Below are 24,602 nucleotides of genomic sequence, written 5' to 3'. Positions count from 1 at the left end.
CCTGGTGGCCCAAGCAGTATCTGTGTTTGCTCTGCTGTCTCTCTCCATATTGTGGTCCAGCAGCAATCTTGTATGTCCACATGCCTAGTGTCACCCTGTCCCGTGCCAGCTCCCACTTCAGTAAACAACTGCTTGGCTCCAGTTCAGCTGCTCATTGCTAAAGCTCACAGAGTTTGAAATAGGTAGCAGATTCATTGCCTTAAAAAATGTACAAAGTTAAAAATCACCAAAAATCAGGTTATAGTCCAACAGGTTTAATTGAAAGCATACTGGCTTTTGCAGCGTTGCTCCTTCATTGGGTGATAGTGAAGGGCTCAATCCTAGCACACAGAATTTATAGCAAAAATTTACAGTGTGATGTCACTGAAATTATACATTGAAAAATTGATTGTCTGTTGAGCCTTTCATCTGTTTGAATAGCATGATAGTTTCACTTCTTTCATGTGTAAATCACAAAACCTTTTTTTAAAAAGTTGCATTCTCAAGTTGCATTGCATAACAATGGTGATAGCTAGACAATATGTTGAAGGTGTTAGCCCCCTGTGTTCTCTGAATGTGCCCTGATGTTTAGATTGATTCTAATCTAAAAAGTGAGATAACGGAATGCATGAATGCATGCAGTTTTTGAGCAAAGTACAACGTAACCCTGTAAGTACAAATTCACCCCACAAAATATATATGTGCATATGGGTCTTTGTCTGTCTGGGTTGTGAGTGTGAGAAAGTGTATGTGTGTGTGTGTAGTGAGTGTAGAGTGTCTTAAGTCTGTGAGGGGGTGCATGTGGGAGTGTGTGTGTGGGTGTCTGTGTGCGCGTCTGTGTATATGTGCGTATAGGAGTGCCTGTGTGTGTGTGTGAGAGAGAGAGTGTGTGTGTGAGTCTGTGTGTGAGAGAGAGTGTGTGTGTGAGAGAGTGTGTGTGTAGGAGAGACTGTGTGTGTGTATAGTGCAATGGTGGTCACCTGTAATATGACATGAACCCAAGGTCCCGGTTGAGGCTCTCCCTATGCATACCAAACTTAGCTATCAGCCTCTGCTTGGCCACTTTTCTCTGCTGCCTGTCCAGAAGTCCACCTTGGAAGATGGTCACCCGAAGGTCCAAAGTCGAATGTCCAGGACCACTGAAGTGTTTCCCAACTGGGAGGGAACTCTCCGTTTCTGTTGATTGTTGTGCGGTGCCCATTCATCTGTTGTCATAGCCTCTGCTCGGTTTCCCCAATGTACTAAGCCTCAGGGCATCCTTGCCAGGGGGCTAACACTTTCATCATATTGTCTAGCTATCACGCATTGTTAACAGCTAACCTGAGAATGCAACTTTTTAAAAAAAGGTTTTGAGATTTACACATGAAAGAAGTGAAACCATCATGCTATTCAAACAGATGAAAGGCTCAACAGACAATCAATTTTTCAATGTATAATTTCAGTGACATCACACTGTAAATTTTTGCTATAAATTCTGTGTGTTAGGATCGAGCCCTCCACTATCACCTGATGAAGGAGCGTCGCTTCCAATTAAACCTGCTGGACTATAACCTGGTGTTGTGTGATTTTTAACTTTGTACACCCCAGTCCAACACCGGCACCTCCAAATTCAAAAAGTAGCCGTCCTTGTAAATTCATAGTCTTTAAAAATTTTAGGGCACATTTTTTAAAAAGCACAAAAATAAAAAGACATTGTCTTTACAAAATAGTTCATAATTGTTTATTTGTAGTTAGAATCTACTCATTTGTAATAAAGAGTAATTCTTGCTAACTACAGAAGCCTGGTCTATGCTTTCTGTCAATCTGGATTGAGAAGATAGATAAATTCAACATTCTACATACTTTTATAAAATCTTTCTTTTTGTAACAGCTCTGGGAATAACTGCACTTGATTTCCAGAGTGCTACCACAGTGAGGTGTAACAGTATAAGCATTCATTTTTTTTTACTGATTTCTCACTTTCCTGTCTCTCTCTCTAAATATATATTGTACGTATTAATACACAAAAGTTTTGAAATCTCTACACAGTGTAACATGGTAACAGAAAATAAGAACAGGAGCAGGCCATTCAGCCCATATGTATGGCTGATCATCCAATTCAGTATCTCGTTCCTGTAACACAAGGTCAGAACAGTTCAGAAGAAGTCAGGCACTGTGAGAGTCATTTAGAGAGAAGAGATGTTGTTTTAATAGTATCCAACCAGTCTAGGTTGAAAAGTCAATTCTAAGTGGCTTGGAGGTCAGCAAGAGAAAGGTGTCAGAAACAGAAAGCTTTTCAGGTGTCAGAGGAAGACATCCAAAAAGCATTTGAAGAAATGAGTACAAGTACTAATTTTAAATGAATTAGTAGCTTGAATAAGGGTTTCAAGAAGACACACTAACTGAAGAAAATGCCACCGAGTGAAGGCAAAAAAATTTTTCTCTTCGTCCTGGAAAGTGGGCTTCGCTGGCAAGACTAGCATTGATTGTTCATCCCTGATTTCACAGAGGGCAGTTATGAATTAACTACATTGCTGAATTACCATGTAGAATCACATGTAGACCAGACCAGGTAGGGGCAGCAGTTTCCTTCCTTAAACGATAGTAATTAACTAGATGAGTAGTTCCTGACAATCAACAACAGTTTCATAGCCATTAGACCCTTGATTCTGGATTTTTATTGAAGTCAAATTCCACCATCTGCCATGACAGTTTTTTGCTTTTATTCATTCATGGGCATTGCTGGCTGGGCCAGCATTTATTGCCTAGTCCTGAATGCCATTGAGAAGGTGGTGGTGAGTTGCCTTCTTAAACCATCGCAGTCCATCTGATATGGGGTGATTCATAGTGCCATTAGAGAGGAATTCCAGGATTTTGACCCACTGACATTGAAGAAGCGGCGATATATTTCCAAGTCAGATGGTGAGTGGCTTGGATGTGAATTTACAGGTGGTGATGTTCCCGTGTATCTGCTGGCCTTGTCCTTCTAGGTGGAAGTGATTATGGGTTTGGAAAGTGTTACCTGAGGACCTTTGATGAATTTCTGCAGTGCATGTTAGACACAATACAATACAATTAAATACAACACAGGAATAGGCCCTTTGTCCCACCAAACTTGCTCTAATTCTAACCCTTATTCATACCTTCTGCTTATTGCTTATGCATGGTTTCTATTCCTCTGTTTGCCTCCTTTTATTGTTTCCATCAAGATACGCCTTAAACATTGCTAACATACCTGCTTCTACCACCTCCACTAGCAGTGTGTTCCAGGCATTAACCACCCTCTGTGTGAAAAATTTCCCTTGTTTTTCCCTAAATTTTTTCCTCTGACCTCAAACCTGTGCCCTCTTGTAGGTGACCTTTCCAACTGGGAAAAAAACCTCTGATTGTCTACCCTATCTATGCCTTTCATAATTTTGTCGACCTCTATTAGGTCACCTCTCAACCTCCATTTTTCCAATGAAGACAATCTGAGTTTATCCCACCTCCCTTCATAACTAAAACTCTCCAGACGAGGCAACATCCTGGTAAACCTTCTCTGCACCCCCTCCAAAGCATCCACATCCTTATGATAATGTGGCGATTGGAACTGCACACAGTGTTTCAAATGTGATCTAACTAAAGATTTGTGAGGGTAGACAATGGCCTAGTGGTGTTAATAACACTGGTGGAATTTTAATTCAATTTTTAAAAAACTGCAATTAAAAATCTTTTGAAGACCATGACATTATTGTTGATTGTCAGAAAAATCCATCTGGCTAACTAATCTCCTTCAGGGAAGGAAATCTGCCGTCCTCCCCTGGCCTGGCCTACATTTGACTCCAGACACACAGAAATGTGGTTAACTTTTAACTGCCTTAAGAAATGCACTAGCAAGCCACTAAGTTGTATCAATTGCTACAAAGTCTCAAGTTATAAATGGAATCAGTTGAACTGCCTGGAATCAATCTAGGCACCAGAAAAGATGACAGCGGAAATTGCCCTGTCAACACTGCAAAGTCCTCCTAACAAATGTCTGGAGGCCAACTGGTAGAACTGACTCTCAGACTCATGGAATCATACCTCACAGACAATGTCCCAGACACCACTGTCACCATCCCTGGATGTGTCCTGTCCCAGCGGCAGGACAGACCCACCACAGGTCGTAGGACTGTGGTATGCATTCAAGAGGCAGTTGCCCTTGGAGTCCTTAAAATTGACTGCAGACCCAGTGAAGTCTCTGGCTTCAGGTTAAACATGGACAAGCCAACCTTGTCCTATCCCCCCTAGTCCAGGAACTCCCCACATATATTCGAGACACCACCCACGCTCTCCACCTCCTCCAAAACTTCCGTATCCCCGGCCCCCAACGCCTCATCTTCACCATGGATATCCAATCCCTCTAACAGTACCCTTCCACCGACACTCTCATTCGTTTGGCCGAACTGGTCCTCACCCTTAATAATTTCTCCTTTGAATCCTCCCACTTCCTCCAGACCAAAGGGTAGCCATGGGCACTCGTATGGGCCCCAGCTTTGCCTGTCTCTTTGTTGGCTACGTAGAACAGTTGATCTTCCGTAATTACACCGGCACCACTCCCCACCTCTTCCTCCGCTACATTGATGTCAGCATTGGCGCCACATCGTGTTCCCACGAGGAGGTTGAGCAATTCATCAACTTCATCAACACATTCCACCCTGACCTTAAATTTACCTGGACCATCTCTGACACCTCCCTCCCCTTCCTGGACCTCTCCATCTCCATTAATGACGACCGACTTGACACTGACATTTTTTACAAACCCACCGACTCCCACAGCTACCTGGATTACACCTCTTCCCACCCTACCTCTTGCAAAAATGCCATCCCGTATTCCCAATTCTTCCACCTCCGCCGTATCTGCTCCCAGGAGGACCAGTTCCACCATAGAACACACCAGATGGCCTCCTTCTTTAGAGACCACAATTTCCCTTCCCACGTGGTTAAAGATGCCCTCCAATGCATCTTGTCCACATCCCGCACCTCCGCCCTCAGACCCCACCCCTACAACCATAGCAAGGACAGAACGCCCCTGGTGCTCACCTTCCACCCTACAAACCTTTGCATAAACCAAATCATCCGCCGACATTTCCTCCATCTCCAAACAGACCCCACCACCAGGGATATATTTCCTTTCCCACCACTTTCAGCCTTCCGCAAAGACCATTTCCTCTGTGACTATCTGGTCAGGTCCACCCCCTCCTACAACCCACCCTCCCATCCTGGCACTTTCCCCTGCCACCGCAGGAACTGTAAAACCTTTGCCCACACCTCCTCCCTCACCTCTATCCAAGGCCCTAAAGGAGCCTTCCACATCCATCAAAGTTTTACCTGCACATCCACTAATATCATTTGTTGTATCCGTTGCTCCCGATGTGATCTCCTCTACATTGGGGAGAGTGGGCGCCTCCTAGCAGAGCGCTTTAGGGAACATCTCCGGGACACCCGCACCAATCAACCACACCGCCCTGTGGCCCATCATTTCAACTCCCCCTCCCACTCTGCCGAGGACACGGAGGTCCTGGGCCTCCTTCACCGCCGCTCCCTCACCACCAGACGCCTGGAGGAAGAACACCTCATCTTCCGTCTTGGAACATTTCAACCCCAGGGCATCAATGTGGACTTCAATAGTTTCCTCATTTCCCCTTCCCCCACCTCACCCTAGTTCCAAACTTCCAGCTCAGCACTGTCACCATGACTTGTCCGGACTTGTCCTACCTGCCTATCTTCTTTTCCACCTATCTAGTCCACCCTCTTCTCCCTGACCTATCACCTTCATCCCCTCCGCCACTCACCCATTGTACTCTATGCTACTTTCTCCCCACCCCCACCCCCCTCTAGCTTATCTCTCCACGCTTCAGGCTCACTGCCTTTATTCCTGATGAAGGGCTTTTCCCCGAAACGTCGATTTCGCTGCACTTTGGATGCTGCCTGAACTGCTGTGTTCTTCCAGCATCACTAATCCAGAATCTGGTTTCCAGCATTTGCAGTCATTGTTTTTACCAAAAGTGATTTGGCAGCAACACTACAATATGTTAAGGTTTAGGAAGCTAAAATCAGACCGGGCCTGTGGGGAATAAAAAGAAAACAAGAAATTACACAAGCAGAGAATTAGGAGTGCAAGAAGGAGCCATGAAATGACCTTGTTAAACAGGGTGAAAGAGAATCCCAGGTCATTCTATGCATACATTAAATACAAGAGGATAACTGGGGAGGAGGTAGAAGGGAACTTGTGCTTGGAGCAGAGGATATGGAGGACTGAGATTTGTGTGGAGCAAGCTAGTATGCTAGGACATTTAGTAATCAAGAAAGAAGGGCTATTGGATCTTTTGAAGAGTGTTAAAGTGGACAAGTCTCCAGGGCCTAATGGTATCTAGCCCAAGTTTCTGAGGGAGGCAAGAAAGGATCTTTGTATTCTCGCTAGGCATTGGAGATGTCCTGGAGGACTAGCAAGTAGCTACTGTTGTTACTCTGTTCAAGAAGGGAAACTATAGACTGGTAAGTCTCACATCAGTGGTTGGGAAGCTATTGGAGGGCATTCTTAGCAATAGGATTTACATTTGGAAAAGCATGGCCTTATTAAGGACAGTCAGCATGACTTGTGCAGAGCAGGTCATGTCTTACTAACTTAATTGAACTTTTCAAGGAGGTGATGAAGGTGATTGATAAGGGTAGAGCAGTGGATGTTGTTTAACATGGATTTTAATACGGCTTTCAACAAGGTCCCTCATGGTAGGCTCATCCAGAAGACTAAGATGTATGGGATCCATAGTGACCTAGCCACGTGGATTCAGAATTGACTTGCCCATAGAAGATAGAGCTTAGTGGTGGAAGGGTGTTTTTCAGGCTGGAGCTCCGTGACCGGTGTTCGCAAGATCCATACTGGGACCTCTGCTATTGTGTTATATCTAAATGACTTTGATGAAAGGTTATTTAATGGGTGGGTTGAAAAGTTTGCAGACGATCCAAAGATCAGTGAAGTTGTGAATAGTATAGAAGATAGTCAAAGGATGTAGCAGATTATAGATCAATTGCAGATATGAGCAGAGAAATGGCAGGTGGAGTTTAACCTGGATAAGTGTTAGATGCTGCACTTTGAGAGACCAAATGTTAAGGGAAAATATACTGTTAATGGCAGGACCCTGAACAGCATTGATGTACAGAGGGATCTTGAGGTTCAAGTCCATAGCTCCCTGAAAGTGGCCATGCAAGTAGATAGGGTGGAAAGAAAGTGTACGACATGCTTGCCTTTATTGGTCAGAGAATTGAATACAAGAATCCGAATGTCATGTTGCAGCTTTATAAGACTTTGGTTAGGCCACATTTAACGTAATGCGTTCAATTCTAGTTGCCACATTAGAGAAGCCTGTGGAGGCTTTGGAGAGGGTGCAGAAGAATTTTATCAAGATGTTGCCTGGATTAGTGGGAATGAATTACAAGGAGAGGCTAGAAAACCTCAGGTTGTTTTCTCTTGAGCGACAGTGAATGAGGGGAGAATTGTTAGCAGTCTATAAAATTATGAAATGCATATACATAGGGTTGACCATCAGAAACTTTATCCCAGACTTGAAATGTCTGATAATAAGAAGCATCCATTTAAGATGAGAGGGGAAAAGTTCATAAGAGACATGAGGGACAGTTTTTTTTTACAGAAAAAGTTCTAGGAGTCTGGAATGCACTGCTTGGGGTGGTGGTTGAAGCAAATACAGTAAGGGAATTTAACTGGCTTTTAGATAAGTACATAAACATACAAGGATTGGAGGAACATGGACCAAGGGCCAGCAGAAGGCATTAGTTTAATTTGGCATCATGTTCGGCACAACATCGAGGGCTGAAGTGCCCATTCCTATGCTTTACTATTCTATGTTCCATGTTCGATGTACTGATTGAGCTGTCGATTCTCCTTCTCCTTTGATGCTGCCTGACCTGCTGCGTTTTTCTAGCAACACATTTTTAATCATAGGTCGATAGAGTGGTCAAGAATGCATACGGCATGCTTTCTTTCATTAGGCAAAGTACTGAGTCCAAGTGTTGTTACTGTTGTATCGGACTTTGGTTCGGTCATATTTAGAATACTGTGTACAGTTCTGGTCACTGCAATACCAAAAGGATGTGAATGCTTTGGAGAGGGTGCTGGGGTGATTCACTAGGATTTTGCCAGGTATGGAGGATGCCAGGTATGAAGAGAGGTTGAATAGATCAGGATTATTTTCACTAGAAAGGCAGATATTGAAGAGGGGTCTGATTGATGTCTACAAAATATTGGGAGATATGTACGGAATTGAAAGCAAGAAGCTTTTTCCCAGAGTGGGCGCCTCAATTACTGAGGGTCACGAGTTCAAAGTGAGAGGGGAAAAGTTTAAGGGAGACATGTGTGGAAAGTTCTTCACGCAGAGGGTGGTGGGTGCCTGGAACATGTTGCCAGCGGAGGTGGTGGAGGCAGACGCAATAGTGTCCTTTAAGATGTATCTAGACAGATACATGAATGGGCAGGGAGCAGAGGGAAATAGGCGGCAGGTTAGATAGAGGATCTGGATCGGCGCAGGCTTGGAGGGCTGAAGGGCCTGTTCCTGTGCTGTAATTTTCTTTGTTCTTTGTTTCCAGGAACAGGGCTGTTAGCTCATTTTAATTTTAATTCCTTGTTCTGGTTCTGGCTGTGCATATGCAGTGCACCTTTGGCAAAATTTGGCTGTATTTCTTCCCAATCCTTTCCATCACCAACAGTTGGATTTTAGTTGTATCATTTTATCCCTCCCTATGTATGCTAATCCATGGAAAACATTGCATACAGTCTGTTAGCACGGTGTGGGAGCTACCTTCTTTTCTCCAAATATCATCTGCTCCTAACACTGCCCTGTCTTTAATCCATTCTACTTTTTTCCTGTACGCTACCTGCAGCTTGTAAATTAAAAATGTAAATTCATCATTTTGATCTTTTGCTCTCTCACAGCTGCCATCATTATCACTGCATGTTCTAGCATTGGTTTTACTGCACTGTCTGTGTAGTCATTCCCTGTTCTGCTCTGGTGTGAAACTCTTACTGCATGCTTTTACTTTAATTACTCCTGCCTCTTTTGGTTCAATTGCTGCAGCCACTATATCCTTGACTAGGATCTCATGTTGAATTATACTACCACTTGAGGTAACTTAATCTTGTCTTTGCCATGCCATTATGAAGGCACATCTATTGTCTGTAGATGTTAACCTTTTGTCCTCTGTGATTTTTGAGAAGATTTGTAGCTCAGGTTGTACGTTTGCTCGCTGAGCTGGAAGGATTGTTTATAGACATTTCGTCACCGTGCTAGGTAACATCGTCAGTGAGCCTCCGGTGAAGCACTGGTGTTCTGTCCCGCTTTCTATTTATGTGTCTTGGTCTCTTAAGGTGGGTGATATCAGTTCTGGTTGATTTTCCAGAGGATGGTCAAGGGGGTCTAAATCAATGTGTTTATTGATGGAGTTTAGTTAGAATGCCAGGCCTCTAGGAATTCCTATATGTGTCTCTGTTTGGCCTGCCCTAGGCTGGATGTGTTGTCCCAGTCAATGTGATGTCCTTCGTCTGTCACTTTGTCCTCTCCCTAACTCTAAGGCAGAAATAAGTGCTTTTAGTTCAGCTATCTGGGCAGAGTGACATCCTTCTTTCCTTCCTCCTGCCCAAAGCTCCATTTGCAAATTAACCATGGGCCATCCTGTACGGGCCTTACCATCCTAACACTTCTGTGCTCTATCTACAAACATGGATTTCTCATCTGGTCTCTTTAATGGCTCTTCAACACTGCCTCTTTTCTTCTGTTCTATGTGTCTCTCCTTCCTGATTCACAAAGCTCGCTGGGTTCTCTATTATCTTTAACCACTTCACTGTGCTTGTTTTCTGACAACAGTGCAGCTTCCCATTTGGCTCGCTGTCTATAACACCTGTCAGTTTGCCAGCTTCCAATAGTTGGACAATACTATGTGGGGACTGTAATATCACCTTCCCTAGTTGTGTCCATGAGGAGGATGATGTTAGTGCCCGGGTAGCATCTGAGTGTTGTCCCATCATGACCGACCCATTTTATCTGAGTAGCATCCCACAAGCCAGAGCTTGTCCTAAAGAAGGGTTACACCCAAAATGGTGCCTTCTCCACCTCCTGATGCTGCCTGGCTTACTGTGTTCTTCCAGCCTCCTACCTGTCTGCTTTGGATTCCAGCATCTGCAGTTTTTTTTGTCTCTAACCAAGTTTGTTCCAAGACAACATTAAGTAACCATCAACAAAGGTGCATTCAGACCAGACCACAAAGAATTAACATTTCTGCAAGATTCAGTGAACTAGCACAAAAAGCCTGATGAAGGGCTTTTGCCCAAAACATCGATTTTCCTGCTCCTTGGATGCTGCCTGACACCACTATAATCTAGACTCTAGTTTCCAGCATCTGCAGCCCTTGTTTTTACCTAGCACAAAAAGCCGTCTCCCCCTCTCTCTCTCTTTCTAACTTATGAACACTGCAGCTATTTTAGCTTGGTTTGTGTGCCTTTTTGGCATTCTGCTTAAACAGAGCCATTTGGATGATTAATCCTTTGGTCCCTTTTCTTTCTGCTGATCTAGCTACCAGTTCCCTCACAATTCCAACCATCTCTGTCATGTCTTTAATTAGTACTTTGTTTTTTCTAAACACTGTCTGCAGAACAGACTGGTCTGGACACCAGTGGGTTTCTTCCCAGTTCTTTTCTGCCATTCTCCTGCCCTCCCAGCCAGGTGTGCTGCTTCTATTTATAGTTTTGTTTTTGCTCGAGGATTTTCAAACTCTTATTAATCTTTTTTCACGTTTCCTTTCACACCTGAGGCAGACTGCCTCACTCTTTTTCACGTACCCATCACATCTCTTTTCTACTCGCTTTCACACTGGGCACTCCCTACCACCACCAAGGCTCCTGTCCAAAACGTCGATTTTCCTGCTCCTCGGTTGCTGCCTGACCTGCGTGCTTTTCCAGCACCACTCTAATCTAGACTTCCTACCACCGCACGTATAATTCTGTCTACTCCTGCTCACACCAATTAAAAACGTTTTTCTTTGCCCTGACTGACAGAACATCTTACACACTGACTGCCACGCCATCTAAAAGTGTGGTAAATAAATATACTCACCTAAGTCATTGCCCAAGATATGCCAGCCTCAAGCAGAGGTTCCTGGCTGCCTCGCCAATCTGTAGGAGCAAAAACCCCAACCAGGAACAAAGACCGAGGAGGAAAGCAAGATTCAGGCAAGTGCCAGATTTTTATTCAAGCAGCAATTGGTTAATGAAGGGAGAGGGCCAAAAGATCTTCCCAGAATCTGGCTTCAACATGAGAACCCAATCGTTCCCTTGATCTACAGCTCAGATTGGAAGAGACATCAATGATGCAATCTGATTTTTACAGTGAAATACAGCAGTTTTATACATTTTGTATTACTGTAATCACATACAGCATGGTCATTGTGTCCTCCCCCACTTATTCCATGCACCCCAATCCTGTGAAACACCTAATCAATGTTGGTATTCCTATGGACAGCCCCACGTTCCCATGATCTCATGGTGTTTAATAGATGTTGAAATCGCTGGGCCTTGGGATCTTTCTATGCATCCTATTAATTCACATTCCAAAGTTACTGGTTATACTCTTTCAAGTCTGACCCAGACTTGCTTATCTCTAAGGACTGCTTGAATTCTGTTATTCATTGTGGTCCATGTGCTATCTCTATGAATTCTGTTATTCCTCTTACATTTTCAACTGTCCCAATTATAAATTTAAAAAATACAAAAGACAGAGTAGTAGTATTAATTTCCCAATATCAAGTTAGTTGTAATTTTTAATTAGTAAGTTATGAACAATCTATTTCATTCAGAACATGCCAGGCCTGGGTCTAGTTAACATTTACATCTAGATTTAAATGTTTATTCCCTAATTCTTCTATTATACTTTAGTTATATATGTATCTAAAATTATGTTGAAATCTATTTCTATGATTATCCCAAGAATCTTTAACGACAACCTATTTCTTAATATTGTGAATAACGTCAAAGAAATAACTAATTACTACAAAATAACCTTAGCTGTTGTTTCATAGCTGTTTTATGAGTTAGGCTGACTGGTTTATGGGTTGAGATTTTACACCCCTTGTTCGAACTGGTGATGCTAACGATTGGGACAAGATCCTTTCATTAATGAGGCTAGAATCAATCACATGTCGTATTTTAATGAACTTGTGTTTTATCCTTAGATATCCTCTTAGCAAAGCATCTCGGAAAGTCACTTGTAGGATCTCCTATTTAGCTTGTTCAGAGGTACCATTAAGTTTCGCTTAAATGCTGGAGCAGGCTGTTTAATTCATTTAACCCTTGTTGGCCATTTTGTGTCTTTCAAACATGGGCCAATCTTGCACCAACCAATGGCCATCTCCAAAATGAGATAACCTAATCATCACCTGTCAACATTCAGTGGTGTTCCTATCACTGAATTCCCCCACTATCAACATCCTTGGGGTTACAATTGACCAGAAACTCAGCTGACTCATCACAGGGCCATCACAAGAGTCAGCAGGAAATTGAGGAGCAATTAAGTAGGGAGATCACAGATAGCTACAAAAATTATAGCATTGTAACTTAGGTTATTTCAACTTTGCAAACGTAGACCAGGCCTACCATAGTATTAAGAGCTTAGATGGGGAGGAATTTGGGGAACCTTATCAAACGTCGTACTAAAGTCCATGTGTGTAATATTTACATCCTTTCCCTCATCAACTTTGTCTTCTCTTCAAAGAATTCTATTAGGTTTGTAAGACATGACCTTCCCTGCACAAAACCATGCTGCCTATTACTGATAAGCCCATTTTCTTCCAAATGAGTATACATCCTAACCTTTAGAATCTTCTCCAGTAGCTTCCCTACCATTGATGTAAAGCTCACAGTTCTGTAATTACTTAGATTATCCCTGCTACCCTTCTTAAAATAGGGGACAACAATAGCAATTCCCCCGTCCTCTGGGACCTCCCCTGTTTTTAAGGTTGCTGCAAAGATATCTGTTAAAGCCCCAGCTATTTCCTCTCTCTCTTCCCTCAGTAACCTGGGATAGATCCTATCCAGAACTGGAGACTTGTGAAGGAATAAAAGGCTTTGGGGTTTTCCTTAACCGTGCTTGCTAAGGTTATCTCATGACATCTTTTAGCCCTCTCCAGTCCTCATTTCAGGTTGGTCCTACAGTCCCAATATCCTTCCAAAGCTTCGTCTGACAGCAGTTGCTTAGACCTTACGTACACTTCCTTTTTCCTCTTAGCTAGTCTCTCAGTTTCACCTGTCATCTATGGTTCCCTAATCTTGCCATTTCTATCCCTCACTTTCATAAAAACATATCTCTCCTGAACTCTAATCTACCTCACTTTAAAAGCTTCCCACATATCGAATGTAGATGTTCCTTCAAACAGTTGCTCCTAATCTAGATTCCCCACTCCTGCCGAATTTTGGTATAGTCGGCCTTCTACAATTTAACACTCTTCTTTTAGGACCACTCTTGTCTTTGTCCGTGAGTATCTTAAAAGTTATGGAGTTGTGATCACTATTCCCAAAGTAATCTTCCACTGAAACTTCAATCACCTGGCCAGGCTTATTGCCTAACACAGGTCCAGTATGGCCCTTTCACAAGTTGGACTACTTGCATACTGCTCTAGAAAACCCTCCTGAATGCTCCTTCCAAATTCTGCTCTAACGTTCAGTGAATCCCAGTCAACTTTGGGAAAGTTAAAATCTCCTATCACCACCACCCTATTGCTCTTACATCTTCCTATGATCTCTCTACATATTTATACCTCTATCTGTTGTGGTTCTGTTCGCCGAGCTGGAAGTTTTAGTTGCAAACGTTTCGTCCCCTGGCTAGGAGACATCATCAGTGCTGTGGAGCCTCCTGCGAAGCGCTTCTTTGATGTTTCTTCCGGTATTTATAGTGGTCTGTCCTTGCCGCTTCCGGGTGTCAGTTTCAGTTGTCCGCTGTAGTGGTTGGTATATTGGGTCCAGGTTGATGTGTTTGTTGATGGAGTTTGTGGATGAATGCCATGCCTCTAGGAATTCCCTGGCTGTTCTCTGTCTGGCTTGCCCTATGATAGTAGTGTTTTCCCAGTCGAATTCATGTTGCTTGTTGTCTGAGTGTGTGGCTACTAGGGATAGCTGGTCGTGTCGTTTCGTGGCTAGTTGGTGTTCATGTATGCGGATTGTTAGCTGTCTTCCTGTTTGTCCTATATAGTGTTTTGTGCAGTCCTTGCATGGTATTTTATAAACTACATTAGTTTTGCTCATGTTGGGTATTGGCTCCTTTGTTCTAGTAAGTTGTTGTCTGAGCGTGGCTGTTGGTTTGTGTGCCATTATGAGTCCTAAGGGTCGCAGTAGTCTGGCTGTCAGTTCTGAAACGCTCCTGATGTATGGTAGTGTGGCTAGTCCTTTTGGTTGTGGCATGTCCTCGTTCCGTGGTCTATCTCTTAGGCATCTGTTGATAAAGTTGCGCGGGTATCCGTTTTTGGCGAATACCTTGTATAGGTGTTCCTCTTCCTCTTTTTGCAGTTCTGGTGTACTGCAGTGTGTTGTAGCTCTTTTGAATAGTGACCTGATGCAGCTTCGTTTGTGTGTGTTGGGGTGGTTACTTTCATAGTTTAGGACTTGGCCTATGTGTGTTGTTTTCCTGTGTACCCTTGTGGTGAATTCTCCGTTCGGTGTTCTCTGTACTATCACGTTTGCCGAAAGAATCAAATCCTCCCACAATGTGTCAGGTACAGACCACCAGTCAATAATCCACAAGCCAGGGAAACAGCCAAGCAGAACGGACTCAGGATGATCCAGGTAATGATCACAGACGCTCACAACCGACTGCACAAATGCAAACAAGAAATTGCACGCCAAAAGTCGTTAATTTCAAAGACCGCTAATCATGAATGGACCCGGACCATAGAACAAGCTGTCACTATAGGACAGAAAAAGACAACACATCGCAAAAAAAACGGCACTAAAAGAAAAACTGGCCAAACTAACACACAAAAAAGAGGACACTACAACACACACCTGGGTTAAAAACCTCTCCCACAGACAGCTCACAGACACGGATAGAACTATACTGACCAAGGGACTCAACTACAACCACAGGGACGCCAAGACAGCAGACTTCCTAGCAGCACTAGAATGCACACTCAGGAACAATGGACTGACTGAAGAGACACAACAAACAGTGAGACAAACGGTCGTACCTATGATGATAAGAAAAAGACAAACACATAACCTCAACACCAAGGAGAGGGAAGCACTGAAAGCACTAAGAAATGATAAGAACATAATCATACTACCAGCAGATAAAGGCAGAATGACTGTCATCCTAGATAAATCAGATTGCATCAAAAAAGCACAACACCTACTAGCAGACACTAACACCTACCAAATGAAGGATTCTGACCCCACACCACAACTCACCAATAGAATAAATAACACACTAAGGAATCTACAAAAAAATGGACAGATAACCAAAGCGGACCTACGAAGAATGAAACCGGAAAGCAACAACACCCCCAGATTCTCTGGACTACCCAAAGTACACAAACCAGACATCCCACTCAGACCCATAGTATCACTACCAGGGACACCAGCATACAAACTGGCCAAAGAACTACAACAGAAACTGAAACACCTGGTCAGCGGATCCAAACACTCCATACAATCAACACAGGAATTCTTGGACGCCATCAGGAATACACATATAGACAAAGAAGAAACCATGATCTCATTCGACGTGACGGCACTGTTCACTTCGATTGACAAAACCCTAGCCAGAGAAACAATAGCCAACCTACTGGACATACAGAACAGAAAACAGGAAGCGGAACCAATCAACAAAGACGGCATACTTAAACTACTGGACTTGTGCCTCACTACACACTTTACATTCAACAATCAGATATACGAACAAATCAACGGAACACCCATGGGATCACCAATCTCGGGACTCATAGCAGAGGCAGTTATGCAAAGGTTAGAACAAACAGCCCTACCGCAAATTCAACCCAAACTCTGGGTCAGATATGTCGATGACACATTCGTAATCATCAAAAACACGGAAATAGAAAAAACACACCGGATCATCAACGCCACACTCACAGGAATCCGATTCACGAGAGAAGTAGAAAAGGATAGCCAACTCCCATTCCTAGACGTGATAGTACAGAGAACACCGAACGGAGAATTCACCACAAGGGTACACAGGAAAACAACACACACAGGCCAAGTCCTAAAGTAACCACCCCAACACACACAAACGAAGCTGCACCAGGACACTATTCAAAAGAGCTACAACACACCGCAGTACACCAGAACTGCAAAAAGAGGAAGAGGAACACCTATACAAGGTATTCGCCAAAAACGGATACCCGCGCAACTTTATCAACAGATGCCTAAGAGATAGACCACGGAACGAGGACATGCCACAACCAAAAGGACTAGCCACACTACCATACATCAGGAGCGTTTCAGAACTGACAGCCAGACTACTGCGACCCTTAGGACTCATAACAGCACACAAACCAACAGCCACGCTCAGACAACAACTTACTAGAACAAAGGAGCCAATACCCAACATGAGCAAAACTAATGTAGTTTATAAAATACCATGCAAGGACTGCACAAAACACTATATAGGACAAACAGGAAGACAGCTAACAATCCGCATACATGAACACCAACTAGCCACGAAACGACACGACCAGCTATCCCTAATAGCCACACACTCAGACAACAAGCAACATGAATTCGACTGGGAAAACACTACTATCATAGGGCAAGCCAGACAGAGAACAGCCAGGGAATTCCTAGAGGCATGGCATTCATCCACAAACTCCATCAACAAACACATCGACCTGGACCCAATATACCAACCACTACAGCGGACAACTGAAACTGACACCCGGAAGCGGCAAGGACAGACCACTATAAATACCGGAAGAAACATCAAAGAAGCGCTTCGCAGGAGGCTCCAGAGCACTGATGATGTCTCCTAGCCAGGGGACGAAACGTTTGCAACTAAAACTTCCAGCTTGGCGAACAGAACCACTACAACAAGCACCCGAGCTACAAATCTTCGCACAAACTTTATACCTCTATCTCTTACTCACTGTTGGAAGGCCTATAGTACAGCCCCAATATTATTACCACACCTTTCCTATTTCTGAGCTCAGTCCAAATTATCTCACTGTTCGAGTCCTCCATAGTGCCCTCCTTCAGTACCTCTGCGATATCTTCTTTGACCAGTAATGCAACTCCTCCACCCCTTTTACCTCCCTCTCTATCCTGCCTGAAGCATCGATATCCTGGGATATATAGTTGCCATCATGCTCTTCCCTCAACCACGTCTCAGTTATAGCAATAACATCATACTCCCAGGTACTAATCTAAGCCCTAAGTTCATCTGCCTTATCTACTATACTTGTTGCATTAAAACAAATGCACCTCAGACCACCAGTCCCCCTGTATTGACCCACCGCTTCCTGCCTATACTTCCCCTTAGTCACGCTTACTTCATTATCTAGTTCTTTACAGGCTTTAACTACGACCTCCTTCCTGTCCATTAACCTCCTCATTTGGTTCCCATCCCCCTGCCACATTAGTTTAAACTCTTCCCAACAGCATTAGGAAAAGCACTCCCAAGGACATTAGTTCCAGTCCGGCCCATGTGTAGACCATCCAATTTGTAATAGTCCCACCTCCCCCAGAGCCAGTCCCAATATCCAAACATCTGAACACCTCCCTCCTGCCCCCTCTCTCAAGCTAAGCCTTCATTCTGAATATTCTCTCATTCCTACTCTGACTAGCACGTAGTACTGGTAGCAATCCTGAGATTATTACCTCCGAGGCTGTACCATTTAACTTGGTTCCTAACTCCCTAAATTCTTCGTGTAGGACCTCATCTTGTTTTTTTTAACCTATATCATTGATGCCCACATGCACCATGACAACTGGCTGTTCACCCTTCCTCCTGAGAATTTTCTGCAATCGATCCGAGACATCCCTGATCCACGTGCCTGGAAGGCAACATACCCGCCACTTTTTCCTGCCCTTCTGTACAGCAGAGCCAGCTGCGGTGTCATTAACCCGGCTACTGCTGCCTTCCCCTGGTGAGCCATCTCCCCCAACAGAATCCAAAACAGTATACCTGTTTTGGAAAGAGATGACCACGGGGGACTCCTGCACTGCCTTCCTGCTCTTTCTCTGCCTTTTGGTCACCCATTCCCTTTCTCCCTCAGCAGTCCTAATCTGTGGTGTGACCAAATCACTAAACATGCTATCCATGACCCCCTCAGCATCACGTATGCTCCAAAGTGAGTCCATCTACAGCTCCAGAGCCATCATGCAGTCAAACAGCAGCTACATGTGGACACATTTGGTGCACGTGAAGGGGCCAGGGACACCAGCTGTGTCCCTGAACTCCCACATTGAGCAAAAGGAGCATAACACAGGTCTGAGATCTCCTGCCATTTTTAATATTAAATTTTCCCTCAGTTGAGGCTAAAGTTACGAGAAAGGAAAGAGAAGTTTTTTTAACCAACTTACCTTAACTTCCCAAAATCCTTATCGTATCAACACACCACAAAGTTCCTTTTTTTTTGGTTAGAGGAGGAGGGCGGGTGGGAGATACTGCACGGGTAGAGTCTTCGGTTCAGCCACTGCCCGAATATATTAGCTTTTAAAATGGTTTGTGTACCTTCCCGCCAGCCCCCTGGTCCTTGCCCTCTCCACCCTCGCTGCAATTAAAATGGAGCCGCGGACTTCTAGGTGAAACTTTTTAAACAGTGTGCTTACCTTCCCGGCAGGCCTTGTTCTCTCTGTCCTCGCTGCAATTAAAGATGAAGCTGCATAGGAATAAATGAGTCTTTTTCCGAATGGCATGCCTTGATTAATAGGATATCACAGGCATCAGTGCTAAGGCACCAGCTATTCACAAAGTGTGTACTAATGTTTTGGATGCGGGAACTAAATATAATATCTCCAAAGTTGGAGATGACATGGAGCTGAGTGGGTGAGTGAGTTGTGAGGGGAATGCAGAAATGCTTTAGTGTGATTTGTACAAGCTGAGTTAGTGGGCACTGTTGGTGTGGGAAGGATGTTCCTGATGGCAGCGGTGTCCAAACCAGAGTTCAAAGTTTTAAGATTATAATGAAAACCATTTACGCCTCAGATGAGGAGAGAGATTTCTTCACCCAGAGAATGGTGTGCCTATGGAACTCGCTACCACAGAAAGCAATCGAAGCCAAAATATGATGTGATTTCAAGTATGAATTGGATATAACACTTGGGGCGAAAGGGATCAAAGGATACGGGGGAGAAGCAGAAACCGACTCTTGAACTGAATCATCGGCCATGGTCATAATGAATGCTGGAGTAGGCTCAAAGGCTAAATGGCTTACTACTGTTCCTATTTTCTATGTTTCTGTGCCCCTCCCCCATTAGATATGCTACTCAGTGCCAATGCCTGTTCCTTTCATTAAGCCTGCATCTTTCCTATGAGGCTTTCCTAGCTTCCTTTTCCCACTTTTTGACAGCACATCAATATAGCTCATTAAAATTTGGAGTTCTCTGCCAAATTGAACCTTCTACCAACAACTTAACTGAATTATCATTGTACTTGTTTCACGCCCTCAAAAATGGCCGTGTGCCTTTCCAGTTAGTACACTCATTGCTTAATTTACTTCCTTTCCTAATCAAACTAAAAGCCATATCGAGGCATGATTTTGACATTATTCTTCCATCTTGACAATATTAAAGTCAGATTGACAGTTACAGTCAGATCTGAAAATGTGCTGCTGGAAATGCGCAGCAGGTCAGGCAGCATCTACAGAACAGGAGATTCGACATTTCGGGCATAAGCCCTTCTTCAGGAATCCAGTTACAGTCAGATCACTAACACGGGAGTGCACTTTCAATTTACTTGTGATAGTCTATCTACGTGGATGAAAATCCAATCTTTCATTTATAGTGACTTTTTGAAATTATTTACGATCTTTTTGTTAATTACAGATGTGGCTGCTGTGGCCTGTGGTCGGGAGTTCTTGGTTAATTCTTCTCAAATTCTTTTGGAAACACTGTTACAGCTCCTGGCAGAAATGAAGGCAGGTCTATGCACCAAGCTGAAAGTGTGAGTTTTGGGTCAAGATCTGATCTACTATTTTGCATAAACCTACTTGAATTGACTTGCATAGCAATAAAAATAAGACCATCCATCATGAAAGAGTTCCTTTATTCTTCAAATATTAAGTCTCCTTCTAAATGCAACTGAACCTGAGTTGTAACTTTCTGGAAAAGCTGTATAGTGCTTCCTAGTGATGAATATTCTTGATGTTCTAATCAGGTGACACCAAGGCTCAGGTTCTTCTCAATCTTCCCTTCTTCTGCAGTGTGTTTGAAGTTCTGCTTAATAAAGCATTTGTTCAACTAATAACTTGGAACTGTGGGTACAAGTCACAATTTTGTGAACATACAGATCCCATGAAGTTCCAAAGTGTAGTAATCATCGAGGAGTATAATGATAGACTGGAAAAAAGTATTGGCTGGCAGAATGAGAGGGTTCATGGCAGATGAAATTTAATGTGGAAAGATGTGAGGTAATACATTTTAGCAAGAAGAATTATCAGATAATTCAAGCTAAATAGTACAATATTAATATACAAGAACTGAGAGCTAAGTGTGCATATATCTTTGAAGATGGTAGAATATTTAACAGAACACTTAGTAAAGTTTTCCAAGGTTTTATTAATGACGGCATTGATTACAAACACCAGGATGTTAAGCCAACCACAAATTAAAGATGGAATATTTATTGGGATGGATTATCACACTCACTTCAGGACCAGTTGGGGATCCCAAGTTTACACTTAATGGCAGTGTTCCAGCAGATTGAAATCAGTCCCAATGCTACCGTCCTAATTGGAGGGCCACCTTGGCAGCCCGACTGAGAGATATGAGAGCCGCTGCAAGCAGTTGGGTGTCATATGAGTGTTTTAGTATGGAGGCACCTTCGGATCTATGTATTTGAAATTTAGATTACAAGGGCCAATGCTGTTAATTCAGAGGGAAATTTAAGGAATTAATTGAGGTGTGAATTTGGCATTTTCTGACTGCAGATCTATCAATGAGGCATAGATCAGTATAATTAGATTAGATTCCCCACAGTGTGGAAACAGGCCCTTCAGCCCAACAAGTCCACACCGACCCTCCGAAGAACAACCCACCCAGACCCATCTCCCTCTGACTAACACTATGGACAATTTAGCGTGGTCAATTCACCTGACCTGCACCTCTTTGACTGTGGGAGGAAACTGGAGCAAACCCACGCAGACACAGGGAGAATGTGCAAACTCCACACAGACAGTCACCCAAGACTGGAATAGAACCTGGGTCCCTGGTGCTGTGAGGCTGCAGTGCTTACCACTGAGCCACCGTGCCACCAGTCAGCACCAGTGGTTCCCCGCCAGCCACAGGGAGACCTCATCCACATAGATGGCAGCCTTCGCATGCAATAATTGGGCCGTTCTACTAGTGGAAATGTGCTTGTTCACCGACCACCCCCCCCCAACATCAAATATAATTGAGGTCATGATCAGTTTAATTGGATACCACTTTTTGTGCAATGAACAATTGATCAAGTCTCCAACTGCCTATAAGAAACTTCTGTAGTGGTAGCAATGTGTCAGAGAAACTTCTCAAAATAGGCTGTCTATTGTTTTCCTGTCCCCTCCCCTCAAAACTTGCAATCACATTACCGAGAAAGTCCAATCCGATCACAGTCCAAAGGTGCATTATTGGTAATGGTTTTAGGGGTCAGTAACTGGCGTGAATAGAGGATTGGCTGACTGGAAGAAGGCAGAGAGTGGGGGTAAAGGGGTCTTTTTCGGGATGGCAGCCGGTGTCTAGTGGAGTTCCACAGGGGTCAATGTTGGGACAAACATTATTCATGTTCCACAAAAATGATGTGGACAAAGAAATGAGGGCATTGTCGCTCAGTCCACAAGTGGCACAAACATAAATGGAAGGAAGCAGGGAGGCTACAGAAGGAACTGGGGTCTAGATTAGAGTGGAAAAGCGCAGCAGGTCAGGCAGCATCCAAGGAACAGGAGATTCGACGTTTCGGGCATAAGCCCTTTTTCAGGAATTCTGAAGAAGGGCTTATGCCCGAAACGTCGAATCTCCTGTTCCTTGGATGCTGCCTGACCTGCTGCGCTTTTCCAGCAACACATTTTCAGCTCTGATCTCCAGCATCTGCAGACCTCACTTTCTCCTCTAGATTAGAGTGGTGCTGGAAAAGCACAGCAGTTCAGGCAGCATCTGAGGAGCATTAAAATCGATGTTTTGGGCAAAAGCCCTTCATCAGGAATACAGGCAGAGAGCCTGAAGGGTGGAGAGATAAGTGAGAAAAAAAAACTCTCATCTAGACTCTGGTTTCCAGTGTCTGCAGTCATTGTTTTTACCTACAGAAGGAACTGGACATGCTCAGCTAGTAGACAATGAAGTAGCATATGGAATACAATGTGGCAAAGTGTGAGGTTATGCACCTTGGTCAGAAGTGAGACATAGATTCTGTTCTAAATGAGGAAAGGCTTCAGAAATCTGAAGCACAAAGGGATGGTTGGAAATTGGGAGGGCTTTAAAAATTTGATAACAAGAGTTCAAAGACAGAATGGCAAGGCTGGTAGGTGCAGGAAATGCTGGATCAGTAGAGAAACTGAGGCTTCTGTCAACAAACAGAAGGAGGCATAATACTGGGTTTGAATGAATCTCTAGAATAGTATAAGGGCAGGAGGAGTGTACTTAAGAGGGAAATGAGGGTGGTGAAAAGGGAACATGAGTTAGCTGTGGCAAATAGAGTTAAGGAGATTCTAAAGAGATTCTTGATTTACATTAAGGGCAAAAGGGTAACGAGGAAGGGATTAAGGCCCTTTAAAGATCAACATGGCCACCAATGAGGAGGTTTTAAACTAATGTGGCAGGGGGTTGGGAACCAGAAGAGAAGACTAGTAAACAGTGAGGTGGAAACTAGAGACTGAAAGAATCATGAAGTTAGCATTAATAAGGGGAAGAGTAGGCAGAAAGCAGATGAACGCAAAAGAACTGGCAGCCTGATGTACATATGCTTTAATGTAAGGGGTATAATGGTTAAGGCAGAAGAACTGAGGGCTTGGATTTATGCCTGGGAGTATGATGTTATTGTGATCACAGAGACTTGGTTGAAGGAAGGGCATGATTGGCAACTAGATGTTCCAGGTTATCGATGCCTCAGACAGGACAGGGAAGGAAGTAAAAAGAGGGGAAGAGTTGCATTGCTGGTCAGGGATAATATTACAGCTGTGATAAAGGAGGACACAATGGAGGGCTTGAGCAGTGAGGCATTATGGGTAGAGCTGAGAAATAAGAAGAGTGCAGTTACATTGGTGGGGCTGTAATACAGACCTCCCAACAGTGAGCGTGAGGTAGAAGGACAAATAGGTAAACAGATTATGGAAAGATGATAAAGCAACAGGGTGGTGGTGATGGGAGATTTTAATTTTCTCAACATTGACAAAGATACACTTAGTGTCAGAGGTCTGGATAGGCCATAATTTGTAAGGAGCGTCCAGGAAAGTTTTCTAGAGCAGTATGTCAATAGTCTGACGAGGGAACGGAATGTGTTGGAACTGGTGTTGAGGAATGAGCCAGGCCAGGTGGTAGATGTTGCAGTGGGGGATTTCTTTGGGAACAGTGACCACAATTCTGTAAGTTTTAGAATACTCGTAGACAAAGATGAGAGTCGTCCTAAGGGAAGAGCACTAAACTGGGCCAAGGTTAATTATGTCAATATTTGGCAGGAGATGGGAAATGTAGCTTGGGAGCAGTTAGCATATGAGGTACAGTTAATAAGTTTACAGATGACACCAAAATTGGAGGTGTAGTGGACAGCAAAAAGGGTTACCTCAGATTACAACAGGATCTGGACCAGATGGGGAAATGGGCTGAGAAATGGCAGATGTTGTTTAATTCAGATAACTGCAAGGTGCAGCATTTTGGGAAAGCAAATCTTAGCAGGACTTATACACTTAATGATAAGGTCCTAGGGAGTGTTGCTGAACAAAGAGATCTTGGAGTGCAGGTTCATAGCTCCTTGAAAGTGGAGTTGCAGGTATATAGGATAATGAAGAAGGCGTTTGGTATGCTTTCCTTTGTTGGTCAGAGTATTGAGTACAGGAACTGGGAGGTCATGATGCGGCTGTACAGGACATTGGTTAGGCCACTGTTGGAATATTGCATGCAATTCTGGTCCCCTTCCTCTTGGAAATATGTTGTGAAAATTGAAAGAGTTCAGAAAAGATTTACAAGGATGTTGCTAGGGTTGGAAGATTGGAGCTACAAGGAGAGACTGAATTCGCTGGGGCTGTTTTTCCTGGAGCGTCGGAGGCTGAGGGGTGACCTTATAGAGGTTTACAAAATTATGAGTGGCATGGATAGGATAAATAGGCAAAGTCTTTTCTCTGGGGTCGGGGAGTCCAGAACTAGAGGGCATAGGTTTAGGGTGAGAGGGGAAAGATATAAAAGAGACCTAAGGGGCAACTTTTTGCCGCAGAGG

At 43.7% G+C, this 24,602-nt stretch overlaps 1 protein-coding gene across 1 annotated transcript in view; it reads left to right on the top strand.

The window, feature by feature from the left end:
• hsf2bp (heat shock transcription factor 2 binding protein) overlaps positions 1–24,602 on the top strand; it is a 134,012-nt gene that overhangs the window by 70,413 nt on the left and 38,997 nt on the right. Inside the window, exon 6 of the mRNA XM_060832843.1 lies at positions 20,027–20,144. Coding sequence (XP_060688826.1) covers positions 20,027–20,144 — 118 coding nt within the window. The remainder of the gene's footprint in view (positions 1–20,026; positions 20,145–24,602) is intronic.

This window comes from Hemiscyllium ocellatum, chromosome 12, assembly GCF_020745735.1.
Source record: "Hemiscyllium ocellatum isolate sHemOce1 chromosome 12, sHemOce1.pat.X.cur, whole genome shotgun sequence".
In the NCBI taxonomy this organism is placed as follows: domain Eukaryota; kingdom Metazoa; phylum Chordata; class Chondrichthyes; order Orectolobiformes; family Hemiscylliidae; genus Hemiscyllium; species Hemiscyllium ocellatum.
This window is presented reverse-complemented; position numbering and strand designations above follow the sequence as displayed.